This window comes from Rhododendron vialii, chromosome 7a, assembly GCF_030253575.1.
Source record: "Rhododendron vialii isolate Sample 1 chromosome 7a, ASM3025357v1".
Lineage (NCBI taxonomy): Eukaryota > Viridiplantae > Streptophyta > Magnoliopsida > Ericales > Ericaceae > Rhododendron > Rhododendron vialii.
In genome coordinates this window covers 14025769-14048805 of record NC_080563.1, presented here as the reverse complement: position 1 = coordinate 14048805, position 23037 = coordinate 14025769, and the positions used below count along the sequence as shown (strand labels likewise).

Genomic DNA, 23037 nt, shown 5'->3' with positions numbered 1-23037 from the left:
AGCCACAATTTCCCCTTCCTCAAACTGTCTTTCCAAATGCAAGGTGACATCGCCGGACAAGGATCTCTGAAAAAGTCCCCCCAAAGTCAGTCTAATCTTCCTTTCCTCTGTGAAGTTACTTCGGAAGTGGACAACTGCAGCTTCCTTAATATCATTGGGGTCCTCCACGGCTCTACCATTAACTCTGACCGAACCTACCATATTCCGCTTAAATCTGTTATTCGCCACGATCTGAAAGTACCTTGTATTCTTGTCCCCCAACTTTAGCCACTTAACCCGTGATTTCTGTCTCCATAAAGATTCTGAAAGCTTATAGAGCCTCCAGTATTCTGCTCTTACTTTGCATCTGAGGGCCTTTTCATCATGATCAAAAGGTCTTTCTTCGGCTACCAAATCGAGCTGATGTAGTTTAGCTTCATTCTCCTGTAGAGCAGAGTTGACATCCCCAAATTCCTCCTTATTCCAGACTCTCAACCTATCTTTGATGGCCTTCAATTTTTGAACTAGAATGAAGCCGGCCCACCAGTTTTGTTGTCTTTAATGTTTTTTCAGGATCGTCTTTGTTTGAAGTTTCTCAAATTTCAGTCAACAATATTCTCTTTTTCCTGTTTTAGTCTCATCGAGACGAATGATTGAGCCAAAATATCAAACAATAAGGGTAGTGATTTTGCCACACCCTTTTTTGATAATGCCACACCCTGCAAGTGTATTTTTTGGTGCAAAAATACACTTGCAGGGTGTGGCATTATCAAAAAATGGTGTGACAAAATCATTTCCCAACAATAATCACTAATCATAAATATCTGCTTTCTTTAAGAAAAATTAAGTTAGATCAAACTCAATTTTACGAGGCAACTGATTTTTTAAGTCAAAATCCTGGAGATTAGCTCTTGCGGGCGTTGTATGGTGAGATTCATGCCTAATAATCTCAATTCACCAACTTGTAATCACAATGCCCTAGGAGGGGTTGGATGAAAGATATAATTTAATTCCGTTTTGAGGTGTGCCTATGGATTCTCATATGAGATGGTGCAGGCCCGAGTCCCCCGACTAGTCCCATTCCCATCTTATCTAGCTCCCTTTTAATAATTAATACCCACTAAGGACATTTTCAGCATTAACAAATGTTCTTAACTTGTCTTTGGCAGGTATTAATTATCAAAACACGTCATGGGCTGTCATTTCACCCCCCCCAAACAAGTAGGAACTCCTTTGTTAGAGAAAATTTTCAACGCAACGGTTATTTTTGTAACGCCTCTCTCACATGGGATGGGACTGATCATGTGAAAGGATGCAAGGATTCCAGGCCAGTTCTACACTTCTACTATGAAAATACCAGAAGAGTAATAACATAGCAGAACCACCAGGTCAATGGGTATAAATGAACCAGCCGAACCAGATGAGTAAAGCCAAATCCAAGGCCGGTTAATACCAAGCAGAGTGTAGAGGAACTTTCGGTGGAGCGGCAAAATGTACGACATCCAAAGAAACACCCACCATTTTTTTTTCTGAACGATAGAGGAATAGAATGGACATCCCTTTAGATTTCACTATACACTCTTTTATCATCTCCCCATCCTTTTTCACATTCTTATATCTGCTCTCTCTAAAAAAGACCAAGGAGTGTTCTACATGGAAATTGCCAGTGGATTTGTGATTACTAACATGTTAACTCCTTTTATTCTAGCTCCAATATGAAAGAAACAAGAATGATCATAACCTGGCAAGTTTCCCAACAAAAGCAATATCATGATTCCAAAAGGTTACAGAGCTTGGTTGCTACAGTTGAACATTTGAACTTCTGACACACACAGGAGAATCTCATATTAGTGGAAAAGAAATTCAACATTGCATGTTTAACATAAGAAATCCAAGACATGTACCATTAGTCATAGGTGTTAGCAATCTAAACCAACAATTGACAAGTTCGGAGTACTAACACCTAATTAACACCTTTTAACTTCCGGAAGAAGGCCTCAAAAAAACACAGGTTCATATAGACAGCTGAAAAAGATCCATTTTGACCTTGTTTAGACAATCTTCTTCAGTTATGCAGCTCCTCGGCCAAGTTCAGCATCTTCTCTTTTTCTTTCTCTTCTCGTCATTTTCAGAGTTCCTCAGCTGCACAACAAAAATACAGGAGAAAACCTCAGTTGTTTAAAAAAGATAACTTTGGGAGAGTACACCACTGATTGGCACAGAAATCGGTTGCAAACATCGTAATGGAAGCAGCAGTTGGGTAGTTACAAATGCAAATAAATTATGCAGTTAATCAGAACTCACCATGATAATCAGAATTCGGACAAAAACAGCGAAGAAATCCGTGAAAAGGGTCAGGGCATGCGTTACATAGTCCAGATCCCCAAAGTGAGCCTTCTCAATTATTTGCTGGGTATCGACTACAATGTAGCCCACAAACACCAAGAGCCCAAAATACAACTGCAAAAAGAGTCAATAAGCAAGCATGAATAGAATATCAGTACCCCATCAATCAATTTTCTCTAACTAAGAGAACAAAGGCTGACAACAGAGTGACAACTAGACATACGTCAAACTTGAAGAGGGCAGCAGAACCCCCAAAGACAGAGGATGCAAAGTGCAACCAAAACAGTAGGGAGACCGAAGACGAAAGAAAGCCTCCAAGGTAAAGGTACTCTCTACGCCTTGCTAACATTGCTGCCACTGAGAAACAACCGAAAGCCACGGCACTTCCCACAAAAGCCCCGACCAGAATGCTGTATACAAGTTGGTAGAAGACTTGAGTCAATAGGGCTATCCAGATATGAACCCAAAAACATAATAACCAGTCTCAAATCAAAGTAAGGGCATACAAAGATCGCAAATGCACCAATTACACTATGAGATAACTGAGAACAATGGACGAGTACAAAGTGTGTTGCTGCAACTAAAAATGAAAATGCATTACCCTTATCATAAGGTCACAAAGCAAGCAGGCAAGCAAGAGGTTCAACCCAACATAAGGTTAAGAATGATTCCACACACTGTTTATGTAAAACAGGCAATGTTTTAAAGACATAAACAGACTAAAATAAAAAATGAGATTTGAGTAAAAAAAAGACCAGTCTAGATTCAGCCACCCACTCCCTTCTTGATTGTGTGGTTGCTAAGAAACTCTGGTCACTCATCACCATTCGCCACTCCTGCACACCTTCCTTCAACAAGGATATCCATGTGTGGCTTATATCTAACTCCCTCTCCCACTGCGTTCATATTTCAGGAGCATGTCGGAACATTGTCTTCCTTTTAACCATTTGGCATGTTTGGCTCCTCAGAAACTCCCTAATCCACCGAGATACTCAAACAATCCCTCCCGAACAAACACAAGCTACCATCATATCCAAAGCCTTTGAGTGGCAATATCTCATTCAACCTTCCCGAGCCGAACCCACCCTTACCCGTGTTGGATGAAGGCCACCACCTCATGGATCTTATAAACTCTATATTGATGGGAATGGTCGTACTCTGAACTCAGAAGCATGCGCAGTACAATTGATTTGAGATTGGATGGGTAATTGGATAGGAGGCTTCTCACGCCAATTGGGCAACATCTCAAGTCTCACCACGGAAGTGTGGGGCTGTGTTGCACGGCTTAAAAACACTTGAAAATCTTGACATCACTTCGGTTCTTAATGAATCAGATGCTTCTAATGTTGTGAGTTTATTTAACACTGTGGATAACAATCATTATCTCCATGTCTTAATCCTCACTTGCAGATCAATCCTTCAGGAGTTGGGGAACCCGCCGATTAGCCATATCGTTCGCAAAAGCAACAAATGTACCGACCTCCTTGTCAGAGATGCCAAAGTGCATTGTTGTTCTATCTTCAATTATCCGTCAATTCCTAATTGTATTAAATTCAATTGTTCGAAGACAAGAGGGGTGTTTCTTATCCCCGTTCTTCGTCTTCAGAATTTATAATATATTCCATTTAACCATAAAAAAAATTAAATAAATCCACCGCCCGGACACTAAACCAGTCATACCGACAAGCAAGCTTTACATGTTCCCTTATCAGGATCAAGGGGTATACATGTTTAAAAGATACAATCAGAAATATAAAAACCCAACTTCAAACTTTTTAAAGCTCAAAACCCAAGAATCATTCAGTGTTATTACTCCCCCATGGCTATAAAGGCAAAAAGTCACTCCCATTAACTAATAGGCTAAAACCGGAAAAGAGAGTAAAATACTAAAAAACTACTCCAAGGGTCTACAGTTCGACGAAGGAAAACGACATCATTCTCAACTTCAAACAACTGTTAAACACACTAAAAAAGTTCAAAAGAAAAAAGAATGGCTAAAATGAACACACACCTTGGATCAATTTGGAGAGCCACGTCAATCAAAGGACCAATTGTAGCCCCTTCAAAAAGAGCAGTCACCATGAGGAGGGCAACCCTTTTTCGCTGCTTACCAAGAAACGGCAGGAAAGCAACTTCAATTGATCAAAAGATAGATCCAAAAAATGACTAAAGGAAAAAAAAAAAAATTGCAACGATGACTACCTCTTCGTATGGAGGGGTCGAGAGTAGCCAAACCAAGCTTCCAATAGAAGCTATGGTCGTGAGGAGGCCTCCAATATTCCAGAGGATGTGAAGATAAGCTCCAACAGCCGAAGCGATAAGAGCACAACATAGAGACAGATAAACCTGCAAACCAGCAACATACGTTAGCTAATACTCGTAAAAATGAAACTGAAATTTGTATGATAAAAACCATTAATTTTTACTCATCCACCAATCAGTGCTTAAAGCTCTATACATGAAAAGATTAGCGTCTCTGTCGACACAGTCAAAATCACGTCTAAATTCTCTCTATCAACTCGTTAGTAACACAAAGAAACTAATATAAACTACCCTCATCATCATAATTTGAAGAAATAGCTTTCAATAGAAATTACATTAGCCTATACGGTAGGTCACATTCGCAACAGTCCTAAGTTCCTAACTCCCAAGTTAAATTAGCTGATACAGTGATCTAATAATCTGTAGGCCAAAAAGTCCAACAGCGATTAAACACGAACACCAAAGACTATTGTTGATTCCTTATTTTTCCATTCCAGTGCACCACAAAATATTCGTCCGAGAAACGGAAACTTCTCTAATTTCCGCAGCACTAGTGGGAGAGAGAAAAAAAATCCTCGCAAATTGTATCCCATCGAGAACAGCATATCGAATCGGAACAAAACTACGACCATAGGGGGAAAAAAAATTCAAAAGAGAACTACATTTCGGCAACATAATCAAATAGGAACCCTGATTTCAATCGAAAGCACAAACCCTAATTCCTCAAATCGTGAACGAAAACCCGAACGTTCCAACTAAATTTCCCCTGATATATGATGATTCCTCCGTCCACATGACTATCATCAATAAAAAAAAAACATAAAATTCGCACCTTCGCATCCCCCCCAAATAAAAAAGGCGGAGAGAGAGAGACAGAGAGAGAGAGAGAGAGACCTGTTTGAGATGAGATTGAACGACGGGAGAGATCTGACGAAAGTTTTTGAGAGAATCGTAGGTCCAACTGGAGCTGGCCGAACGAGATTCGAAGAAGGACGAGAAAGCTTCCATTTTTTTCCCTCAATCAAGGACAAGCGTAGTCTGTTTGTTTTTATTTTGTTTTTGGGTACATCTGTACGTAGTTCAGCCATATATATAGGGGTTTTGTGGCGGTGGTTTCCGAAGCCCGCAATTTCTTGGCCAGGAAGAAACCATTTGAGGGTATTTCGGGTCGAAATTGAACAAATCAACGTAAATAATTTTGAAATTCGACTTCGCAAAACAAAAATGCTACACCCACAACGTACGGACACACAACCATACACACAACATGCTGACGTCATCAAAACGACGTCGTTTTGATTTTAAAAAAAAAGAGGAAAAAACCCCAGCTCCTGAAACGAATGCCCGTTTCCTTCCATCCCCACATTCACGAGGAGAAGACAATCGAGAGAGAGGGTTGCTCCCACCACCACCATCACCGGTGACGACGCTTCCACCTCCACCGGTGACCACGCTTCGCACCCCCACCACCGGTACCCAACCCCAAGTCTTCTGTTCTCAAATCCCCTCTCCCTATCTCAGGCTGATTCTCCTGGTCACCGCAGACGAGGGCAGCGCTACCCACCATTGGCGACCGCTACCACAATCGGCTTCTGGGCAGTCCGACGTTACCCCACCACGAAGGTATCTCTCTCTCTCCCCTTGAACTAATTGCTGAGTTGCTGGGAAAAAAACCTAAATTGAGTTTATTGAAGAAAAAAAACCCCTAAATTGTTTCGGTGGGCGTTCAAAGTCAATCCCTGAAATTCTATTTGACTCCCAAAGTAACTTTATGCAGGAGAAGTTGCCACCCACAGATACCCGATCAGAGGTTCTTGGCATGGCAAATTCAGAGAAGTTGTGCCTCGAGCAACGGCAGGTAAATAATTGTATATGTTTTGTCATCTTGTTACACTAATACTTGGTTGGTATCACTGGGCCCTAATGAAAGGAGAAGCGCATTTGAAATCATTGTATTCTGATTGAACATAAATTAGATCAGTTACTATACAGGTTTTCGGATGCAGTTTCTCTTGATGTTTATTCCATAATTGTGTCATTTGTCTCCACATTTTTACTAGTTAAGTCTCCATTTTTTTGGATTGGCATTTGACAGTAAAATCTTACTCGTTATTTTTCCTCAACTTCGCTGGTTTACTAACATAAGGTACCCATTGCTTAGCAAAAAAAACATAAGCTACCCAACATTAACAGTTCCAAGACGTTTTATCAGCAACTGCTGTGTAGCCCCTACTTTTGATTTGAAATGCTGCTCAATGAGTAGTATTGAACATGCTGAGTCTATCAGGCCCCAAACTTTTCACTGTCTCCAGCTCATGTTTATTTAGGCCCTGTTTGTAAGTCTTTTGATAGTCGTCTTCACAGTTCCTCAAAGACATCATGTCAGTGCAGCATCTTCCGTTGTTATCACTAGGTGCAAGTTTGTAGTACCGAATCGCCACCTACATGTATTGAAGAGTTTCTACGATTAATGGATTGGAGTACAGAAATCTTGGAGTGATGAGTTCTATACAAAGATAAGGGTAGGATTGTGAAACAAAGAGAAAACAAGATTTGAGATACCAACTGCACAGCATGAGATACAACTAAACGTGCCCTCGAGATTGCCATGGCTCAACAACACACTGAGTTGGACTGACGGAACAGCAGCAAAGAATGAGCAGCAACAGCTGCTTTGACTATAGGATACCTTCTTCCCTTCTCAAATGGATGGACTGACTGATCATTGCTTCCAGGACCCAGCATTCCATAGTTTCATATGATAATTCACGAAGCTTGGGGATTCTTGTAGGATACACACTGGACACAAACCGGACACACCACCAAAACAGTCCACCAATCTGAATATGAATACAATCCAACATAAACACTTATAACCTCGTTCAAAACTGGGACTTAGTTAATGGCTTGACCATCTTTAGATGAATCCGTTGACCATCTTTTATTTTTGATGGCTTGCTACTCTGTCTCCAATTTAAGTTGGTCGCATAATGCTCAACTTTGTAATGTTATTCTTTTCATTACTGTAGATGTTCGTTGGTGGAGTTCGAGCGGAGTAAAAATATGGCGCGGCCAATGGAGAGAGCCATCTGTTAAATCTAGAGGATGGGAAAAGAAATCATCTGATCATGCAACTGTAAAGGATAGCTCAGTTGCTGCGAAAGTTAGCTATGAGACCAATAGCTTTGCAAAGACTAGTGGAAACTCGAAAAGGCAGTGAAAGAGATTGAAGCGATTCAAGTGAATCAAAGGCCAAGGAAAATGATCAATTTGTTGTAGTTTGGAATATCAACATGTACTAAGCTTTGTTAGATCAAGTTATAATATTGCGAAACCTAACTTTATATGTAATTGATAATTGTGATGAGAACGGCCCGGCGTGGGTTCTAAATTTATTGTATTATGGTTTTCATTGTGAAATGATAATTTGGCAAGAGATTTTGGCTATGAATATAGCTTGTGACTTGTGATTTAGAATGAGAAATGCCCGGGATGGGCTTATGCGTAACCTCATGTTGTTTCTATTGTTGTTATTGTTGTACGGACTGAGAAGGGAAGAAGTCGGGCTAGGACCAAAAAACAGGGGAGACTATGCCTTATTTTTTCCAGAACCAAATACACTAGCATAATTCTAGTATTGATATTGTTGACTAAATTCCCCATCCAAACTTAGTACTATTTTGTTTTTATTTTAAGTTATCGATAACAGCTTGAACTGACCAAATCATCCTCCATAAAAAAAGAGTACTGCTATTAGTACCGACGGTACCGTAGGGAAAATGCACCGACGGCCACCGGACGGCCGATCCGAGCCGTCCAAAAATTTTTTAAAAAAAAACCGAGTGGGCTTACACGAGAATCAATGGCATCCGAGGTGTGCCGGGTACTTGATCCGAGCACCCCTTTTTCATGTATATACCCGAATATACACGAAAAATGGGTGCTCGGATCAAGTACCCTACACACCTCGGATGCCATTGATTCTCGCGTGCGCCCACTCGGTTTTATTTTTTAAAATTTTTGGACGGCTCGGATCGGCCGTCCGGTGGCCGTCGGTGCATTTTCCCTATGGTACCGTCGGTAGCAATAGGATTTCGGATAAAAAAAATGACGCTGGAACTATGAATTGAATTCAATTTCAATCTTCCAAAAAGAATCTCAACTAACCAAATCTTACTCTAGAAAAAGCTTTTAAAAACTCAATTGACCTTCTATTCCTCCGGCCACGAAATGATAATGTCGAATCGAATAGAATCTCATGTTCAATAATAATAATATCATGATCTCAACGTAAAACAGAGCAAAAAAAAAAAAAAGAAGCCAATTTAACATTCTAACATGTCTATGTCCACCCCGGACATTTCTCATTCTAATTCACCATTCACAAGACACATTCATAGCCAAAATCTATTGCCAAATTATCAATTCACAACGAAAACCATAATACAATAAATTTAAAACCCACGCCGGGCTGTTCTCATCACAATTATCAATTACATATGAAGTTAGGTTTTGCAATACTACAACTTGATATTACAAAGCTTAGTACATATTGATCTTCCAAACTACAATAAATTGATCATTTTCCTTGGCCTTTGATTCACTTGAATAGCTTCAATTTCTTTCACTGCCTTTTCGAGTCTCCACTAGTCTTTGCAAAGCAATTGGTCCCATAGCTAATGTTGAAACTTGTTTCGGATCAACCAAGGACTGGGATGTGTGATACTTTTCCTGATATGCTCCACCTGAATAGCTTCAATCTCTCTCCATTGGCCGCGCCATATGAACAAAGACATGATTGAACTCATCCCAGTATGCCCGAGTGAGACACAACCACCAAAACGTGACCCGTAGTGGACTCTGACTCTAGTCCTGCAAAATTGGAACCCAAAACAGATTCCAGGAGTGTTAGTGAGACATGAATGCTAATTAAATGAAACTTAAACATCCACGAACATCAGTAGATAAGCATAGGCAATTATTAACATTTAAGCCTAGCAAATACGGCACGTCTGCCCGGCATCTAAGCCCCAAACTAGCATAAGCCAATGAAACGACCCATTGGTCAGCAATTTCAGCACACAGCCCGATTACTGGTCGTTAACCAACACTCACAGTGGTTTCCAAACAGGAATGTACAACTATGGTTTCGGCACCTCTGATGTGCCCATATCTGCACCTGAAATTTGTATTCATGTTAGTGTTTTTGATCCATCAATCAAAACAATCCTCTCAATGCTTTTCTTTAAAAAAAAAACTCTTATGGTCTTATATTCAGCAAATAAAACCCACTTTCTTTTGCACCTGGAACTCAGTTTTGGCATCTTAGGATCTAATTCCAGCAATTAGGGCCAATTGCCAGCATATAACCATCAAAATACTGCACTTAAGTACAGTTTCAGCACTTAGCGATCACAGTTTCAGCATGAAACACATATTTCCTGCACCTAAGCTACACTTTTCAGTGCTTAGTTCTCAGGTTCAACCTGTAACAGCACTTGAACACTCAATTATAGTGACCTAGTTATCAAAATCAACTCTTAATATTAATTTCTATTGCTTCTAATCACAAATTTCAGTTCCAATAGGAAAAAGCAACAAAGAAAAGCCCTAATTAGGGTTCTTAAACCCAACTGATTCCAAAACCCCAAAATAACTCAATTCACGAAAGCATGAATTCCCAACTGAAAAAAAAGACATTCATTTTCATGTATGTATATGAACAAAGGCATGATAATCATCTATAAATAACCACACACAATGACAGAAATTTCCTCCATCATCAAAGTTCATGATTAGCAAAAAAATCAAAACCCTAATTTTCGAATTTGGGGTTTTTTTTTCTTCAAGAAACTCAATTTATGGTGGAGCAACTCAGCAATCAGTTTAAGGAGAGAGAGAGAGAGACCTTTGTGGTGGATGTAACAACGTCGGACTGCCCAGAAGCCGGTGGTGGGGGCGGTCGCTCCGCGGTGGGGAGCGCCGGGGTTGGGTTTTGGTGGTGGAGGTGGAGGTGGGAAGCGTGGTCACAGGTGGAGGTGGGAAGCGTCGTCGCCGGTGGTGGGGGTGGGAGCCCCTCTTGCTTCTCCGGTGGTGGGAAAGGGGAAGGGAACAAAGTTGTCAATACCGTACCGGCCAGCGTACCGTTTTCACTACTGGAATGGTACGTACCGGTACCGGGCTGTATCCCGATACCGTTCCGGATTTACCGCAATTAATATTTTTTATATATATTTAATATATATCTACCATATTTTAAGTATAAACATAAATAAAATGTAAAAAAAAAAAAAAAGAGAGAGGGTAATTTTGTACCGGCCGGAACACCGGAATATGTCCGGAACAGGCCGGTATTGTCCGGTACACCCGGTATTGGCCGGAACAGGCCGGTATTTCAACCGGAACGGAACATGACTTTTTGCGTTCCGTTTACGCACCGGTACGGTACTTACCGGCCGGTACGGAACGGATTTGACAACTTTGGAAGGGAAGCTCTGTTCGCGAAGGGGAATGGGAAAGGGAAAGGGAAAGGGAAAGGGAAAGCTGAAAGCTGTTGTTCCCGACTTGGCTTCTTTTTTTTCAATAATTAAAACGATGCCGTTTTTTAATGACGTCATGACATCATCGATTGTGTGAGTTGTTGTGTGGGAGTGGTTGTGTGTGTAGCATTTTTGCTTCAAAAATTACGCTTTTTGATTTTGTTTTTCCAATGTGTTTTTTGAAAATTATTTTGTGGTATAAATGTGAAATAGATTTGTGTTGATCACGAGAGTACAAATTTAACGTTGATGGAAGTCAAATGTAAAAACCATTGTTTTAAATTAGGAGATGTGGAACTTAGTTATTTTTAAGGATGCCTAATTTTTTTTTGACTTTTTTGCTCGATTCTTTTGAATCAAATTTTTACATCATATATATATTATCCCTTTTTTTTTGGTTAATTGAAATTTTATTAAAAACAAACCAAATAGTAGGCATATTCCAGACAAATACAGCCAAGGCACACAGCCAGCGCCCTACACACTTGGAAAAAAAGAAACAACATATAAGAAGAGCACTAATTAAGTCTTCAAATTTTGAATGCACATCCAAGAAGAAAATGAGTGTCTATAAAAAAATTCACCTTCTTTTGTGGCTATAACAATAATGACTTTTGTATTTTCAGTCCAATTATTACATCCCCATATTATTATGTAGATATTCATGAGAGCTTCAAGATGAGATCCATATTTGACATACTTCATACAAAATTGAAAATTCATAATTTGAACTTTTGAAGGAAAAGTTGTTGCAAATAGAGATGAAAATAGAGTTTTGAATTGGAGCTGTAATGAATAGTAAAGTCACTATATGCATTTTTTATATGCATTTTTTTTATTAAATAAAGATGAAAATAAAGATTCGGGTATCTATTTTGGTGGCTTGCATTGGAGATGTTCTAATAGACCTCAAACACCCTAGTAGAAATGTCCCAACCAAGCACATAAAAAAACCCTGCTAGTATCATTTGATAACTCCTGTCCTACCCAAGTGGGAGGCAAAGGGTCGAGCTCTGTTGTGGGCGTTTGAGATTTAAGATTATGAAAGACCTTTGAAATTCTCAATGGACTAATCTACTAACATCCGCTCATGCATATAATATTCCGGAAAAACAAAAAAAAACCGATGTACCTTCAAGAACTCACATAGCCACGAATATGAGAGACAACCTGATAATCAAACAGGCATTAGAGCTTGTGGCTTGAAAAACACGTCTATTCCTTCCCCCCCCCCCCCCCCCCCCCCCACCAAAATAATAGGAGATGAATATTGCCCCATCTATTTGACCATCCAGGAGCAGGACAATTCTGTCCGTGTAAAGTAAATAATACTACCCTTCACATATGTCAAAAGTGAAAAGCTAGTCAAATTGACATGTCAAGAGGCCGACTGTGTTCGGTTTGGCAAATCCAATAAAAAACCAATCGAAAACCTTCCGGTGTGAGCAATCGGTCTCTCTCTTGGTCGCGTGGGGTGTTCGGGCTTTCTCAGTTGAAAACCCCCAAATCAATTTTGTTTCTATAATGTTTGGTTTTGAGAGTAAAAGTCTAAAATAACTCTCTTTTGGGCACCAAACTATTTGGTAACGTTAGGTCACCACTTTTTCATCAAAGGCATGAATTTTCCGTCCAAAACATGTGTGGAAAGTGGGAATTGTCCTTAGTAAGTAACGGTTGGTTACTTTAAGAAGCAAGTGTGTGCAATTGATAGTTTAAAGACAAAACAAACATATTTTGGATAGTTTAAGGGGTAAGTACAGATACTTACCCTTCTTGTTTCAGCTGAATCAGCTCAAGTTCATATCCTACTATACCCATAACCAAACAAGCCGACTAAAGTTTTCACACAATATCATTCTAGCATTATTTAGATTTTAGAGCAATTAAGGCTGTTTAACTTAGGACACGTTCGGACTAATTTTTTATTTACCATTTGCTTAAAACTTTTTTATGAGAACTTTATTAGTTGTTAATAACTCAGGTGAGTGCATACCTCCGCTAATTTTGGAGAATCAATCCTAATATCAACCAGCACCGAGCAAAATCCCATAGGAGTTTACTGCACTTGGAGGGTTTTGAACATGAAATCTAAGAGAAAACAAATTCCTAAATTCTAGGCCCTGACCACTAGGGCAAAAAGCTCACTAAGGACCCTTTTTCTTCAATGAAATTTTAAAAATATTTACCGAAACTTTTTATGTTTTAAGTTCCTCTCACGAAATCAAACAAATAATCCAAAAATAATTGACACAAATAATATATCCCATCATCAATTTGTTTGGGGAAAATAATTTTGGCACTCCAATAATTTTTTACGATGGCACTTCAAAATTTGTCTTTTAGTATGTCTGGCTATGTATATTTTTTATACTAAAAGTTTTGAAGTGCCACCATAAAAAATTATTGGAGTGCAAAAATCATTTTTCTTTATTTGGCCTAATAAGCCAAATGGCTTCTTCTTCTTTTTTTGTCCTTATTCAATTTTTTTTTCACATTTGTTAATTTTTCGTCAGTTTTTGTTGATAAATACTTCATAATGTCTAAAGGATTCTAAAAAGTAAAAAATTACGATCAAAATTCATTTTTTTTTGAATAAAGATGAAAAAATTAGCTAATAACCAAAAACTAACAAATGAGTAAAAATATGAATAAGGACAAAAAAATAAGCCATTTGGCTAATTAGGCCAAACAACCCTTGTCCAATACAATTATCTACCTTTTTTTTATATCCACATTCTTTTTTAGCATTTTTTTCTACTAAAAAAAGGAGTGCAGATATCAATAAACCAATTTTAATATCCACATTCATTTTCTTATTTTTTAGTGTATTTTTTTATTATAATTAAAAAAAGGAGTGTAGATATAAAAAAAAAAAGGAGTGTGAAATTATTTCCCTTTTCTTTTTGGTTGAATGATGGGATCTTGAGCAATTGGTTAATCGCATGAACTTCAATTTGAACAATCTATCCAACCAAATTCTTCACCACGTACCGTTGCAAAAAACACCTGTGCCAATATCATATCCACCAAACTACAAATTAGCCGAATTGATGAAAACCGCTGTGGTAAACCCATTAACAACGAACGTAAAATTTGGAATCAAGCTATATGCCTGTGAAGAAAAGAGAAATGATGTATTATTGCTTGTATTCAAACCATAACCTAGCACGCAGAGCACAAGTCTTGAAGGTGAGGTTTCGTGTTATTAGGGTGCTGGCTGCATCGTCGATTAGCGGGGGCCTTTAGTTGGCAGCAGAGAGAAACAGCTATGAGAAAAAGCTTACTTGGTGTCATACGAAAAAACGTTCCTAATGACTTCTCGTGGTTCGCTCTGTTGGCCTCAGTCACAGAAGCACAGTAAAAGGCCACCAAGCGGTTCAATACATCACGCAACCATACATGCGGGCGCAACAGAAGCTCACAAATTGTTTCACACATATCCTGTTAATTGATAAATCATAGAAAAATAAATGAATACCGTTAGACCCATATACATAGTTACGTACATACTATTAGATCCATTACATTACAATTTAAGCTTTTAGACCAGATGATTGTGAACAAGAGACAAATTGACAAATCAAGGTAAGGCTCCCCAACATCAAAAGACAGAAGAAATATACGGATTTTGGAATTAATGCTACAAGAAGAATTGTGAATAACACGAAAGCTCACTTGATTGGGGAGGATATGCTTCATAATTTTTCAGAGCATTCCCTTAATGCCTCTCTTTAACATAATGGTTATTTCTCAGAAAAATAATTAACCAGCACATTGTACTGCAATTGATTTGCCAATAATTCATGATAAGGTGATGGCCACTGGAAAATTTGCACAACCATAACCAACCAACAAAAAACCTTCTAAGATGCCAGCCCAACATGCAGACCACGACATTATGAGAGCAGGCACTCAAAGAGTCATTCTCAATTGAGTTCTAAAACTCTTTGACCTTCCCGTTGCAACTAGCTGACCGCAAATCCAACTCTATCAACCATACAGCTCCACCACCAAGACCACCCCCTATTAGAGCCCCATGCCCAACCACTGACGCCCCCAACCAGGCTTTGAAGAACTATGTTTCGCATGTTGTGAATATTTGAGCATACAATACACAGACGTACTCATTAACCATGCACATCCATACAGATGTAATAAAAAGGTTTAATACCTCAAGATGCCCTGCTAGGCACGTACCATGAAATTGATGCAGTATCTTCTCCAACAAAATTAATGAGTAGTATGTCTCTTTCCAAGAGCAATCTGTAGCTTCAACAGAGAGACCCAGCTGCCTATTTTTCAAAACATTGACAGCCAACTGGAAAATGCTTGTCATTACTTGTAACACATGATTGATATATTCTTCCTTAAAATCTTCCCCCGTTACCTCGACCAGTAATCCCAGGACCTATAGATAACAGAGTTTAAAGCCACAAAACATATAAAAGCCCTATACAGTAACCCTTCAAACAAAGAAAGCAAAGTCAACATGCATAGGTGCACTTCATTGTACAATAAATTTAGGCAGAGGTATCAAATGGGTGGATTTTAGCGAGTTGAAACTTGAAATGAGTCACGGGTTGAATGAGGGTCGATAGTGACCGGGGTGAATGAGAGAAGGTCAAATACAAGTCTCTCTCTCAATTTCAAATTCTTAACTATTCCTCAACAGCTAATATACTCAGCAAAAACTAATAATAATTCAAACTAAAATTACAAAAGGGTTGATTTACTAAAGCCTATTTTTTGGCTGCTGCTAACTTCACTTTTTGAAGTTTTTGAGAGGACAGAAATTTCTTTAGTTTGTGAAAGCTAGTGAATTAACTCAAGTCCAAGCTAAGATTTATGTGCAAATATTATTGTTTTCTTTCTTTAGTTTGTTAAAGCTCGTGAAGTAGCTAAAAATTTAGTCATACCTGGATCTCCAACCCGTCTGGATGGGGCACTGCCACCAAATGTCCCGTGACGGACTACACAGGGAAGATATGATGTAAGAATTTAGGCGAGCTTTTCACAATTATTCATAATAAATTCCATTGATTCTGAATTCTTCCTCTATTTTACTCCCTCCGTACCATAATATTTGTCCGGTCCGCAAAATGAAGACGTAAAAAAAATACTATTTTTGTAAGAAAAGTTGAAAAAAAATTCAACAATTTACTAGATCTCGACGAGTTCTTTTAACTTATGAAAAAAATTTTAATTTTTTCTCGAAAGAAATGCATTATTTTGTAGCCCTCGTTTCGCGGACCGGACAAATATTATGGGACAGAGGGAGTATATGTTAAGAAATCGGTCGCTTTTGTTATTATTTGAAAGTTTTACTTTTAGATTTTGGTAATTATTACTCCTGTTATTTACTTAAAACCTTGAAATCAGTTGTAAATATGGTTTGTGCAACTTTTCATAAATTAGAATCAAAGCTCAAACTGTCGGTTAAATAGGTTGTCGAACAACTTATTATCAAGTGAATATCACTTAAAGCAACGTTAGCTTACATATATGGTCTTTCAGAGATTAGATTAGAAGTCGGGGATCAACGAAAAACCTCTTTGTATTCCGTATGGTATTTCGTTCTTATGATCTGATAGATGGAACGAGTTGAATGGTAGAGTTGAAAATGGTGAAAGTGCAGCTGATTTATGTCATTAGCACACCTCCCTCTCTCTCTCTCTCTCTCTCTCTCTCTCTCTCTCTCTCTCTCTCTCTCTCTCTCTCTCTCTCTCTCTCTCTCTCTCTCTCTCTCTCTCTCTCTCTCTCTCTCCCTCCTGTGTATCAAATGGAACTTCTATTCTTTCAAATAAAATTATGTGGATCTTCTCATTTTCATTGTCAGTTTCACAATCTAAACACAACCATATGGGTTTAGATCGAAAAAAAGCTTATGAATATTGAAGGAAGACTAGGAGTTTCATATCCCAAGTCGCCTATGTTTTTTGGTTTAAGATGTCTTAATTTCCAGCCAATCTGGGCATTTGGAAGCAAAGAGAATTCCACGGGAGAATATTTTGAACAAGTGCAGAATTCCACAGTAAAAAAGAAGTAATCACTCCATTAGCAACACCATTCTGCAAACAAGAAACCACAGTTCCTCTTTTTTTGAACAAGTGCTCAAGTTGTTAGGAAAAGGCAATGGGAATGGTTTTGAACAAGTGCTCAAGTTGTTAGGAAAAGGAATGGCTGATTAAGAGCGCGAGCCCCTTCGCTTAATGCTTGTGATTGTAATCAATTAGTTCAATGATAAAGCTTGACAGATTGGGCCCAGCAAGAACCCCCTTGATCATCATAATCACCACAATCCACTACTCTAACTGCAACTGAATCTTCTTCTGGTGGTAATAACCCGAATTCCACAGCCTTGGAACAAGTGCTAGTAGCTCCTTTGCACCCACTTTTCCCAGCCGGGAAAAACTCATACTTCATTAACACACTTCCATGGCCACCCCCAGAACTTCCCTTCCTATGAACTGCTAAAACCTTTGTATACAACTCACATGAACCAATAAACTTACTCTACCTAAACAAAAGCAGCTCCTGGATTTGCAAAACGAAAACAGACAGAAAAAAAAACAGCTACCTACTATTTTGTAATCTTTCAACTCCTCCAAAAACCTGCCGGTCCTGCCCCAAGTTGTCCAAATTCCTATTACACTATCTTTGCCAATTGATTCACATGGAAAGAACGGGTAATGATAGTATAATCAGGAATTTGGATAACCATGTGTGCGAATCCCCGAGAAGTATTCGAAAGTAGTGAGGTAACTCTTTCCCATCATGCAGGCATTAATGAATACCCATTAAGTTTGATCACCCATAGGGAACAAGGAAATTACATAACCAAAATATTGCACCTAAATAAATACGAAACAACGTAGCATTAGGTTCCAATTATGCGCCATATAATACAAAGTGGAATACCCTAAAAAGTTAAAACTACCATAAGGAACGATGCTTGATAACCCATATAAAATCAGGCCCCCAAAAAACTTAACCTTTACAAAATATGCCTACAGATTGTTAGTTATATACGAATCACGTGACCACCTGCGTACACAAAGCCCGTTTTTCCTCTTTCTGCCTTCCATGCCTCAAATTTTTTTAAAACCTCCAAGGCATCCCGATTATTCTTGTCACCACACAATTCCAATAACAACCTTGGCCTTTCGGTATTGTCCATCTACAAAACCCAAAGCTAGCTTAGAAATCCAACACTATCACAACCAGTTAAATACAACATAACGATGTTACTTTACGAGCACTAACCTTGTGTACACCGGATGGGAAATTGAACCCTTGCATGAATTTTATAACAAATAGCCCACAATCATACCTAAAAATGTGCAGATAGGAATAAAGTAAACCACTTCAAACGCAAGTAACACAATTAACACAAGTAACCTATAAAGCACAGATACGGATACGGGATACGACAGGATACATATAAGACATTATCCTGAACCATAGTCTGCAGACCATAATGTTGAGCAACACGGTGTGCCGCAAGACGAAGGTATGAGGTGGGGAAATGTTGGAACTCAAACTGCTGCTGGTCGGAATTCTTCAGAAACTTCTGAACATCAAGTTCCATTCGCAGAACTAACATAAACGAACATATAGATAAGATAAATAACTACACATTAAATATCCATAAGCACATAAATATTTTTTAACTAACTACCATATAACCTACCAGGTATCCCAATTCCTAAGTTCCAGCTACCAAAAGCTCTACGATTCAGCTGAAGACATACAACCACAACGGCTTGATATTTGAAAAAGAATACCCATCTAAAAGTTCAAAACCTGCAAATGTTGCTTACATATCCGTTTGGACCTAAACTAGTTATTGGTCCCAGACCAGGTCCACCTGTTGGTGCCAAAATGACATTGCCAAAGTCATTTTTTTCGAGCTTGCTACAGTGTCGAAAAGCCAATAAATATAGCAATATCACTGCACCGGTTTGGTGCCATTTTAGCACAATCTCAAATTCATATTGTTGAATTAAACTCATCCCATTTTTCGATCACAGGATTTGGCACATGGGTTGACTTGCTCTGAGAATTTCAACCCCAACTTCATTGCCCTCCAAAACCCTAACCCTAACCCTAATCCATACCAACCTATACAACCAGTCCAACTACCTGTATTTCAGATACATGCCAAAAAAACCCAAATTCAAAAGTCTAGGAAGTAACAGATGACCGAAATTTCAGATACATGCCAAAAAAAACAAAAAACAAAGGAGCTATGACAGGAGAAATTAGGGCGAAATTGAAAACAGAAAAAAAGGAGGACTCACTGGTGAGACGATGACAAGGGTTTTGAAGAGCCTCAACCAAGAAAGGATCGACAGCGACCACCCCATCGTTTATGGTTGGTGGAGCTGAATCCATGGCGTTTGTATCATCACGCGGAGGTAGTGTGTGCTCGAGCACATGTGCATTTGTATCATCACGCGTTTGATACGACAAATATTCCTACCACGTAGCCCCGAAGATCTAAACACGCGGCCGTACAAAACTATTCGGATGAATTGCAGGAGAAACCTAACTATTCTAATGAACAAAGAAACCAAAAAAAAGTGCAGGAAAATGAAAAAAACCCTACGAAACCCTATTTACAGTAGCAATGGTTACCTTGTCACGAAGCAACGATCCACAATAGAAGGTAGAACCTGAATGGGGATGAAGATACGGACTGAGAGCGACGGAGAAGAAGAAGATTAGGACATAGGGTTTTTTCTCCGTTAGACAATTATTCCCTATAGCAGCGTATTTTGTCAAAAAGAAAGATGAGTTGTTTTGGGCCCTTCGATCTTCTCATTAATATGTTGGCAGCTCCATATTAAAAGCATCACATGATCCTAACAGAGAAATCCTCATAGAGGATCCGGATCCCAAAATTTTTGCCGTAAAAAAGTCTAATTTCAAAATTTTGGGGGATTCTCCTTGTATGGGCGGGACCAATTGCATACATAATCGGAAAATCGAACATACAATATTGAATCTGCATTCCGATGAAAAGGTTTTCAAAATCCGTTAAACCCAAAATTTTATGAGAATGATAAAACAACAAGTACAATAAAATTAACGGTATCGATCGTCGTGATAGTGATGCGGTCGTGTGACTACTGTACATTAGACTACAGCACAAGATCTTGGTTCATAATCAAAAAAGTGTAATGTATAGATTTTAAAGGTGGTTGGCAACTAATTTTTTTTCAAATGCTCGATCTAAACCGATGGGATTTAACATCTTATTCATTTAATCATTGTCACCAAAATCGGTGATAATCGGATGTCAACAACCACATAATCGGAATACATTTGGTGCTTCCAGAAGCGTTAAAGTCCCATACTGCACCACTCTTGGGCCGCCTCGGCTATTTTTTTCCAAATCGGAACCGTCTATACTTTACGTAACAAAGATTATAATACTTTTGCCAAAAATGAATTAAATTTCTTATCAATACATACTTGATCGGATGTAAAATGTCATTATAATAATGAATCTACGTTCCAATAAAAGGGCTTTCTAAACCCGGTAGTCCCAAAAATTTACGAGAACAATTAAAACACCAATCAAAACAATCTGAACGGTATCGATCATTGTGATTGTGTTGCGATAGTATGAGTATTGTACATTACACAAAAGCATAAGACCTTAGTTTAGAAACAATGAAATTCAACATATAGATTTTAAAGGAAGCTATTCAATAATTTTTTCTGATGACCGATCTAAACCGTTAAGATTGCACATCTTATCGATTCTATATTTTTCGCCAACTTTAGTGATGATCAGATATCGGCAACCACATGATTGGAACACATTCGATGCTTACGTAGGTATTAAAGTCCTATAATTCACAACTCGATGACCGCTTGATCAATTTTTTAAAAATCAGAACCGTCTATCATTTCCGTAAGAGAGATTAGATCATTCTTGCAAAAAAAATAAGTAAATTGCTTATCGTTACAAACTTTATCGGATATAAGTTATCATTCTTATGTTGAATTTTTGTACCAATCAAAGAGTTTCATAATCCGGATGGAGCCCAAAATTTTCATAAATAACTAAATCAACAAGAAGAACCAAATTAACGGCCTTGATTATTAAAATAAATGATTTATTGAGGTCCATTATATTTTACTGTTGAACATAATCGCAAGACACATTTACATTTTAAATTTTTTTCCCACTTAACCATGGTTAAACATTTTCAAATAAAAAAATAAATGAAAAAATGACAGGTGGTATTGTTATGGTTTTAGAGGTTGTTGTTATACCTTTTAGAGATTATTGTTATGCTTTTATGTGGTCATATTATGCTTCTTTTACTTTTTGCTTTTTGTTATGCCTTTTATGATTTTTGTTATACTTGTTATTGGTTTTGTGTTATGCTTTTCAATGGTTTATGTTATGCCCACATGGTTATAACTCAACAATTATGTCATTTAATGGTTTTGTTATGCTTATTTTGGGTTAATGTTATACCTGTTTAGGAAATATTATACTCATGTTATGCCATTAAATTCACGTGTTATGTCTTTTTGGGTTTACTTGTTATGCTATTTAGTGATTTTGTTATGCCAAATTCGATGACCTGTTAGGGTGACCAGTTAGACCGGTTTTTTTTGGTCAAACTGGCATGCGTGGCACAATCTCAACCGTTGGATCGGAGTTTTGGTTATGCCTTGGTTATGCCTTGTTATGGCTTGGTTATACATATAATTGGTTTGGTTATGCTTGTAATGATTTTGTTATGCCAAAAATTACGGGACACCGAAGTCGTTCCCGTTAAATTATGGCATGATACGTAAATAATCGCATGCGATATACTTCGAAGCAGCTAAAGCAAAACACAAACTAAACAGTTATACTTGATTCAGCAGCAATTAGCGGCGATCAAACGAGTAAACACATCGCCAACGTCAATCGATTGCATCGATACCAAAACGAGTACACACGTTGTCGTCGGCCAGTGACTGATAATTACCGAAATGAATTAACACATCATCATATCATTGTGGATACAAGTACGTAAATAATTGTATGCGATATACTTCGAAGCAGCTAAAGCAAAACAACGAACTAAACAATTATACTTCGGCAGCAATTAGATGAGAGAGAGAGAGAGATTTTTTGCCAGAATATACGAAAACAGAGTCCAAACCTAAAACAGATTCAACTGGTTGTAACATCTAAAATTCTATACAGATATACAAGCACGTCAATCGATTGCATCGAACTAGGGAAACGAGTTAACATATCGTCATCCGCATGGATTTCAGTTAAGCTAAAGCAAAAAAAAAGAACTACTAAACAATTCTACTTCAGCAGCAATTAGATGAGAGAGAGTTGAAACCGAAAACAGAGTTCAAACCGAATTCTAAAGTCGAAATTGCATAGAGATAGACTCGCACGTGAACATCCAATTGCGTGAATTTTTACGGAAACGGTAAACACATCGTCATCGGCCAATTAACCTCAAGTAAATTACTATGACATGATAAGCAGATGCAACATAATCAATTGAATTTTGAACACACACGAGAAGAGAGAGAGAGAGAGAGAGAGAGAGAGAGAGTACGAAAACAGAGCATTCAACTGTTTCTAACATCAAAATTCTAAAGAGTATAGAGCATAGTTGTTAAAAACCTAAGATATACGTATCTTACGATTTGTATCGTCCATTTAAACAATAAGTATCCCACCCTGTGTCATTTTTTACAGAAATCCTACAATACAACCGCGTATTCTACGATTTATATGCATATCTCAATTCGGTACGTATCCTACGATTATTTATTGAGAAAAAGTCCGACCTTATTTCTGGAAGCGAAACCCTAAATGCATTAATCTTAGCCATTTGATCTAATTATGACATCTTTCAAACCATTCGATAAAATT

General features: G+C 38.2%; 3 protein-coding genes across 3 annotated transcripts; all 3 read right to left on the bottom strand.

The window, feature by feature from the left end:
- Positions 1-1785: 1785 nt before the first annotated feature.
- LOC131332097 (bax inhibitor 1-like) lies at positions 1786-5789 on the bottom strand. The gene is made up of 6 exons (XM_058366164.1): positions 5482-5789; positions 4528-4671; positions 4337-4428; positions 2549-2735; positions 2284-2439; positions 1786-2121 (listed from the first exon to the last, which is right to left on the bottom strand). The coding sequence occupies exons 1-6, from the start codon at positions 5593-5595 to the stop codon at positions 2071-2073; spliced, it is 744 nt and encodes a 247-aa protein (XP_058222147.1). The 5' UTR covers positions 5596-5789; the 3' UTR covers positions 1786-2070.
- A 3195-nt stretch (positions 5790-8984) lies between these two features.
- Positions 8985-13176, bottom strand: LOC131332679 (uncharacterized). Its single transcript, XM_058366977.1, has 4 exons — positions 13120-13176; positions 12895-12959; positions 10496-10669; positions 8985-9459 (listed from the first exon to the last, which is right to left on the bottom strand). The coding sequence occupies exons 1-4, from the start codon at positions 13174-13176 to the stop codon at positions 9264-9266; spliced, it is 492 nt and encodes a 163-aa protein (XP_058222960.1). The 3' UTR covers positions 8985-9263.
- Positions 13177-14288: 1112 nt separating this feature from the next.
- Positions 14289-15805, bottom strand: LOC131332678 (uncharacterized). Its single transcript, XM_058366976.1, has 2 exons — positions 15298-15805; positions 14289-14567 (listed from the first exon to the last, which is right to left on the bottom strand). Exons 1-2 carry the CDS (start codon positions 15460-15462, stop codon positions 14289-14291), a joined length of 444 nt encoding a protein of 147 aa, XP_058222959.1. The 5' UTR covers positions 15463-15805.
- Positions 15806-23037: the final 7232 nt, after the last annotated feature.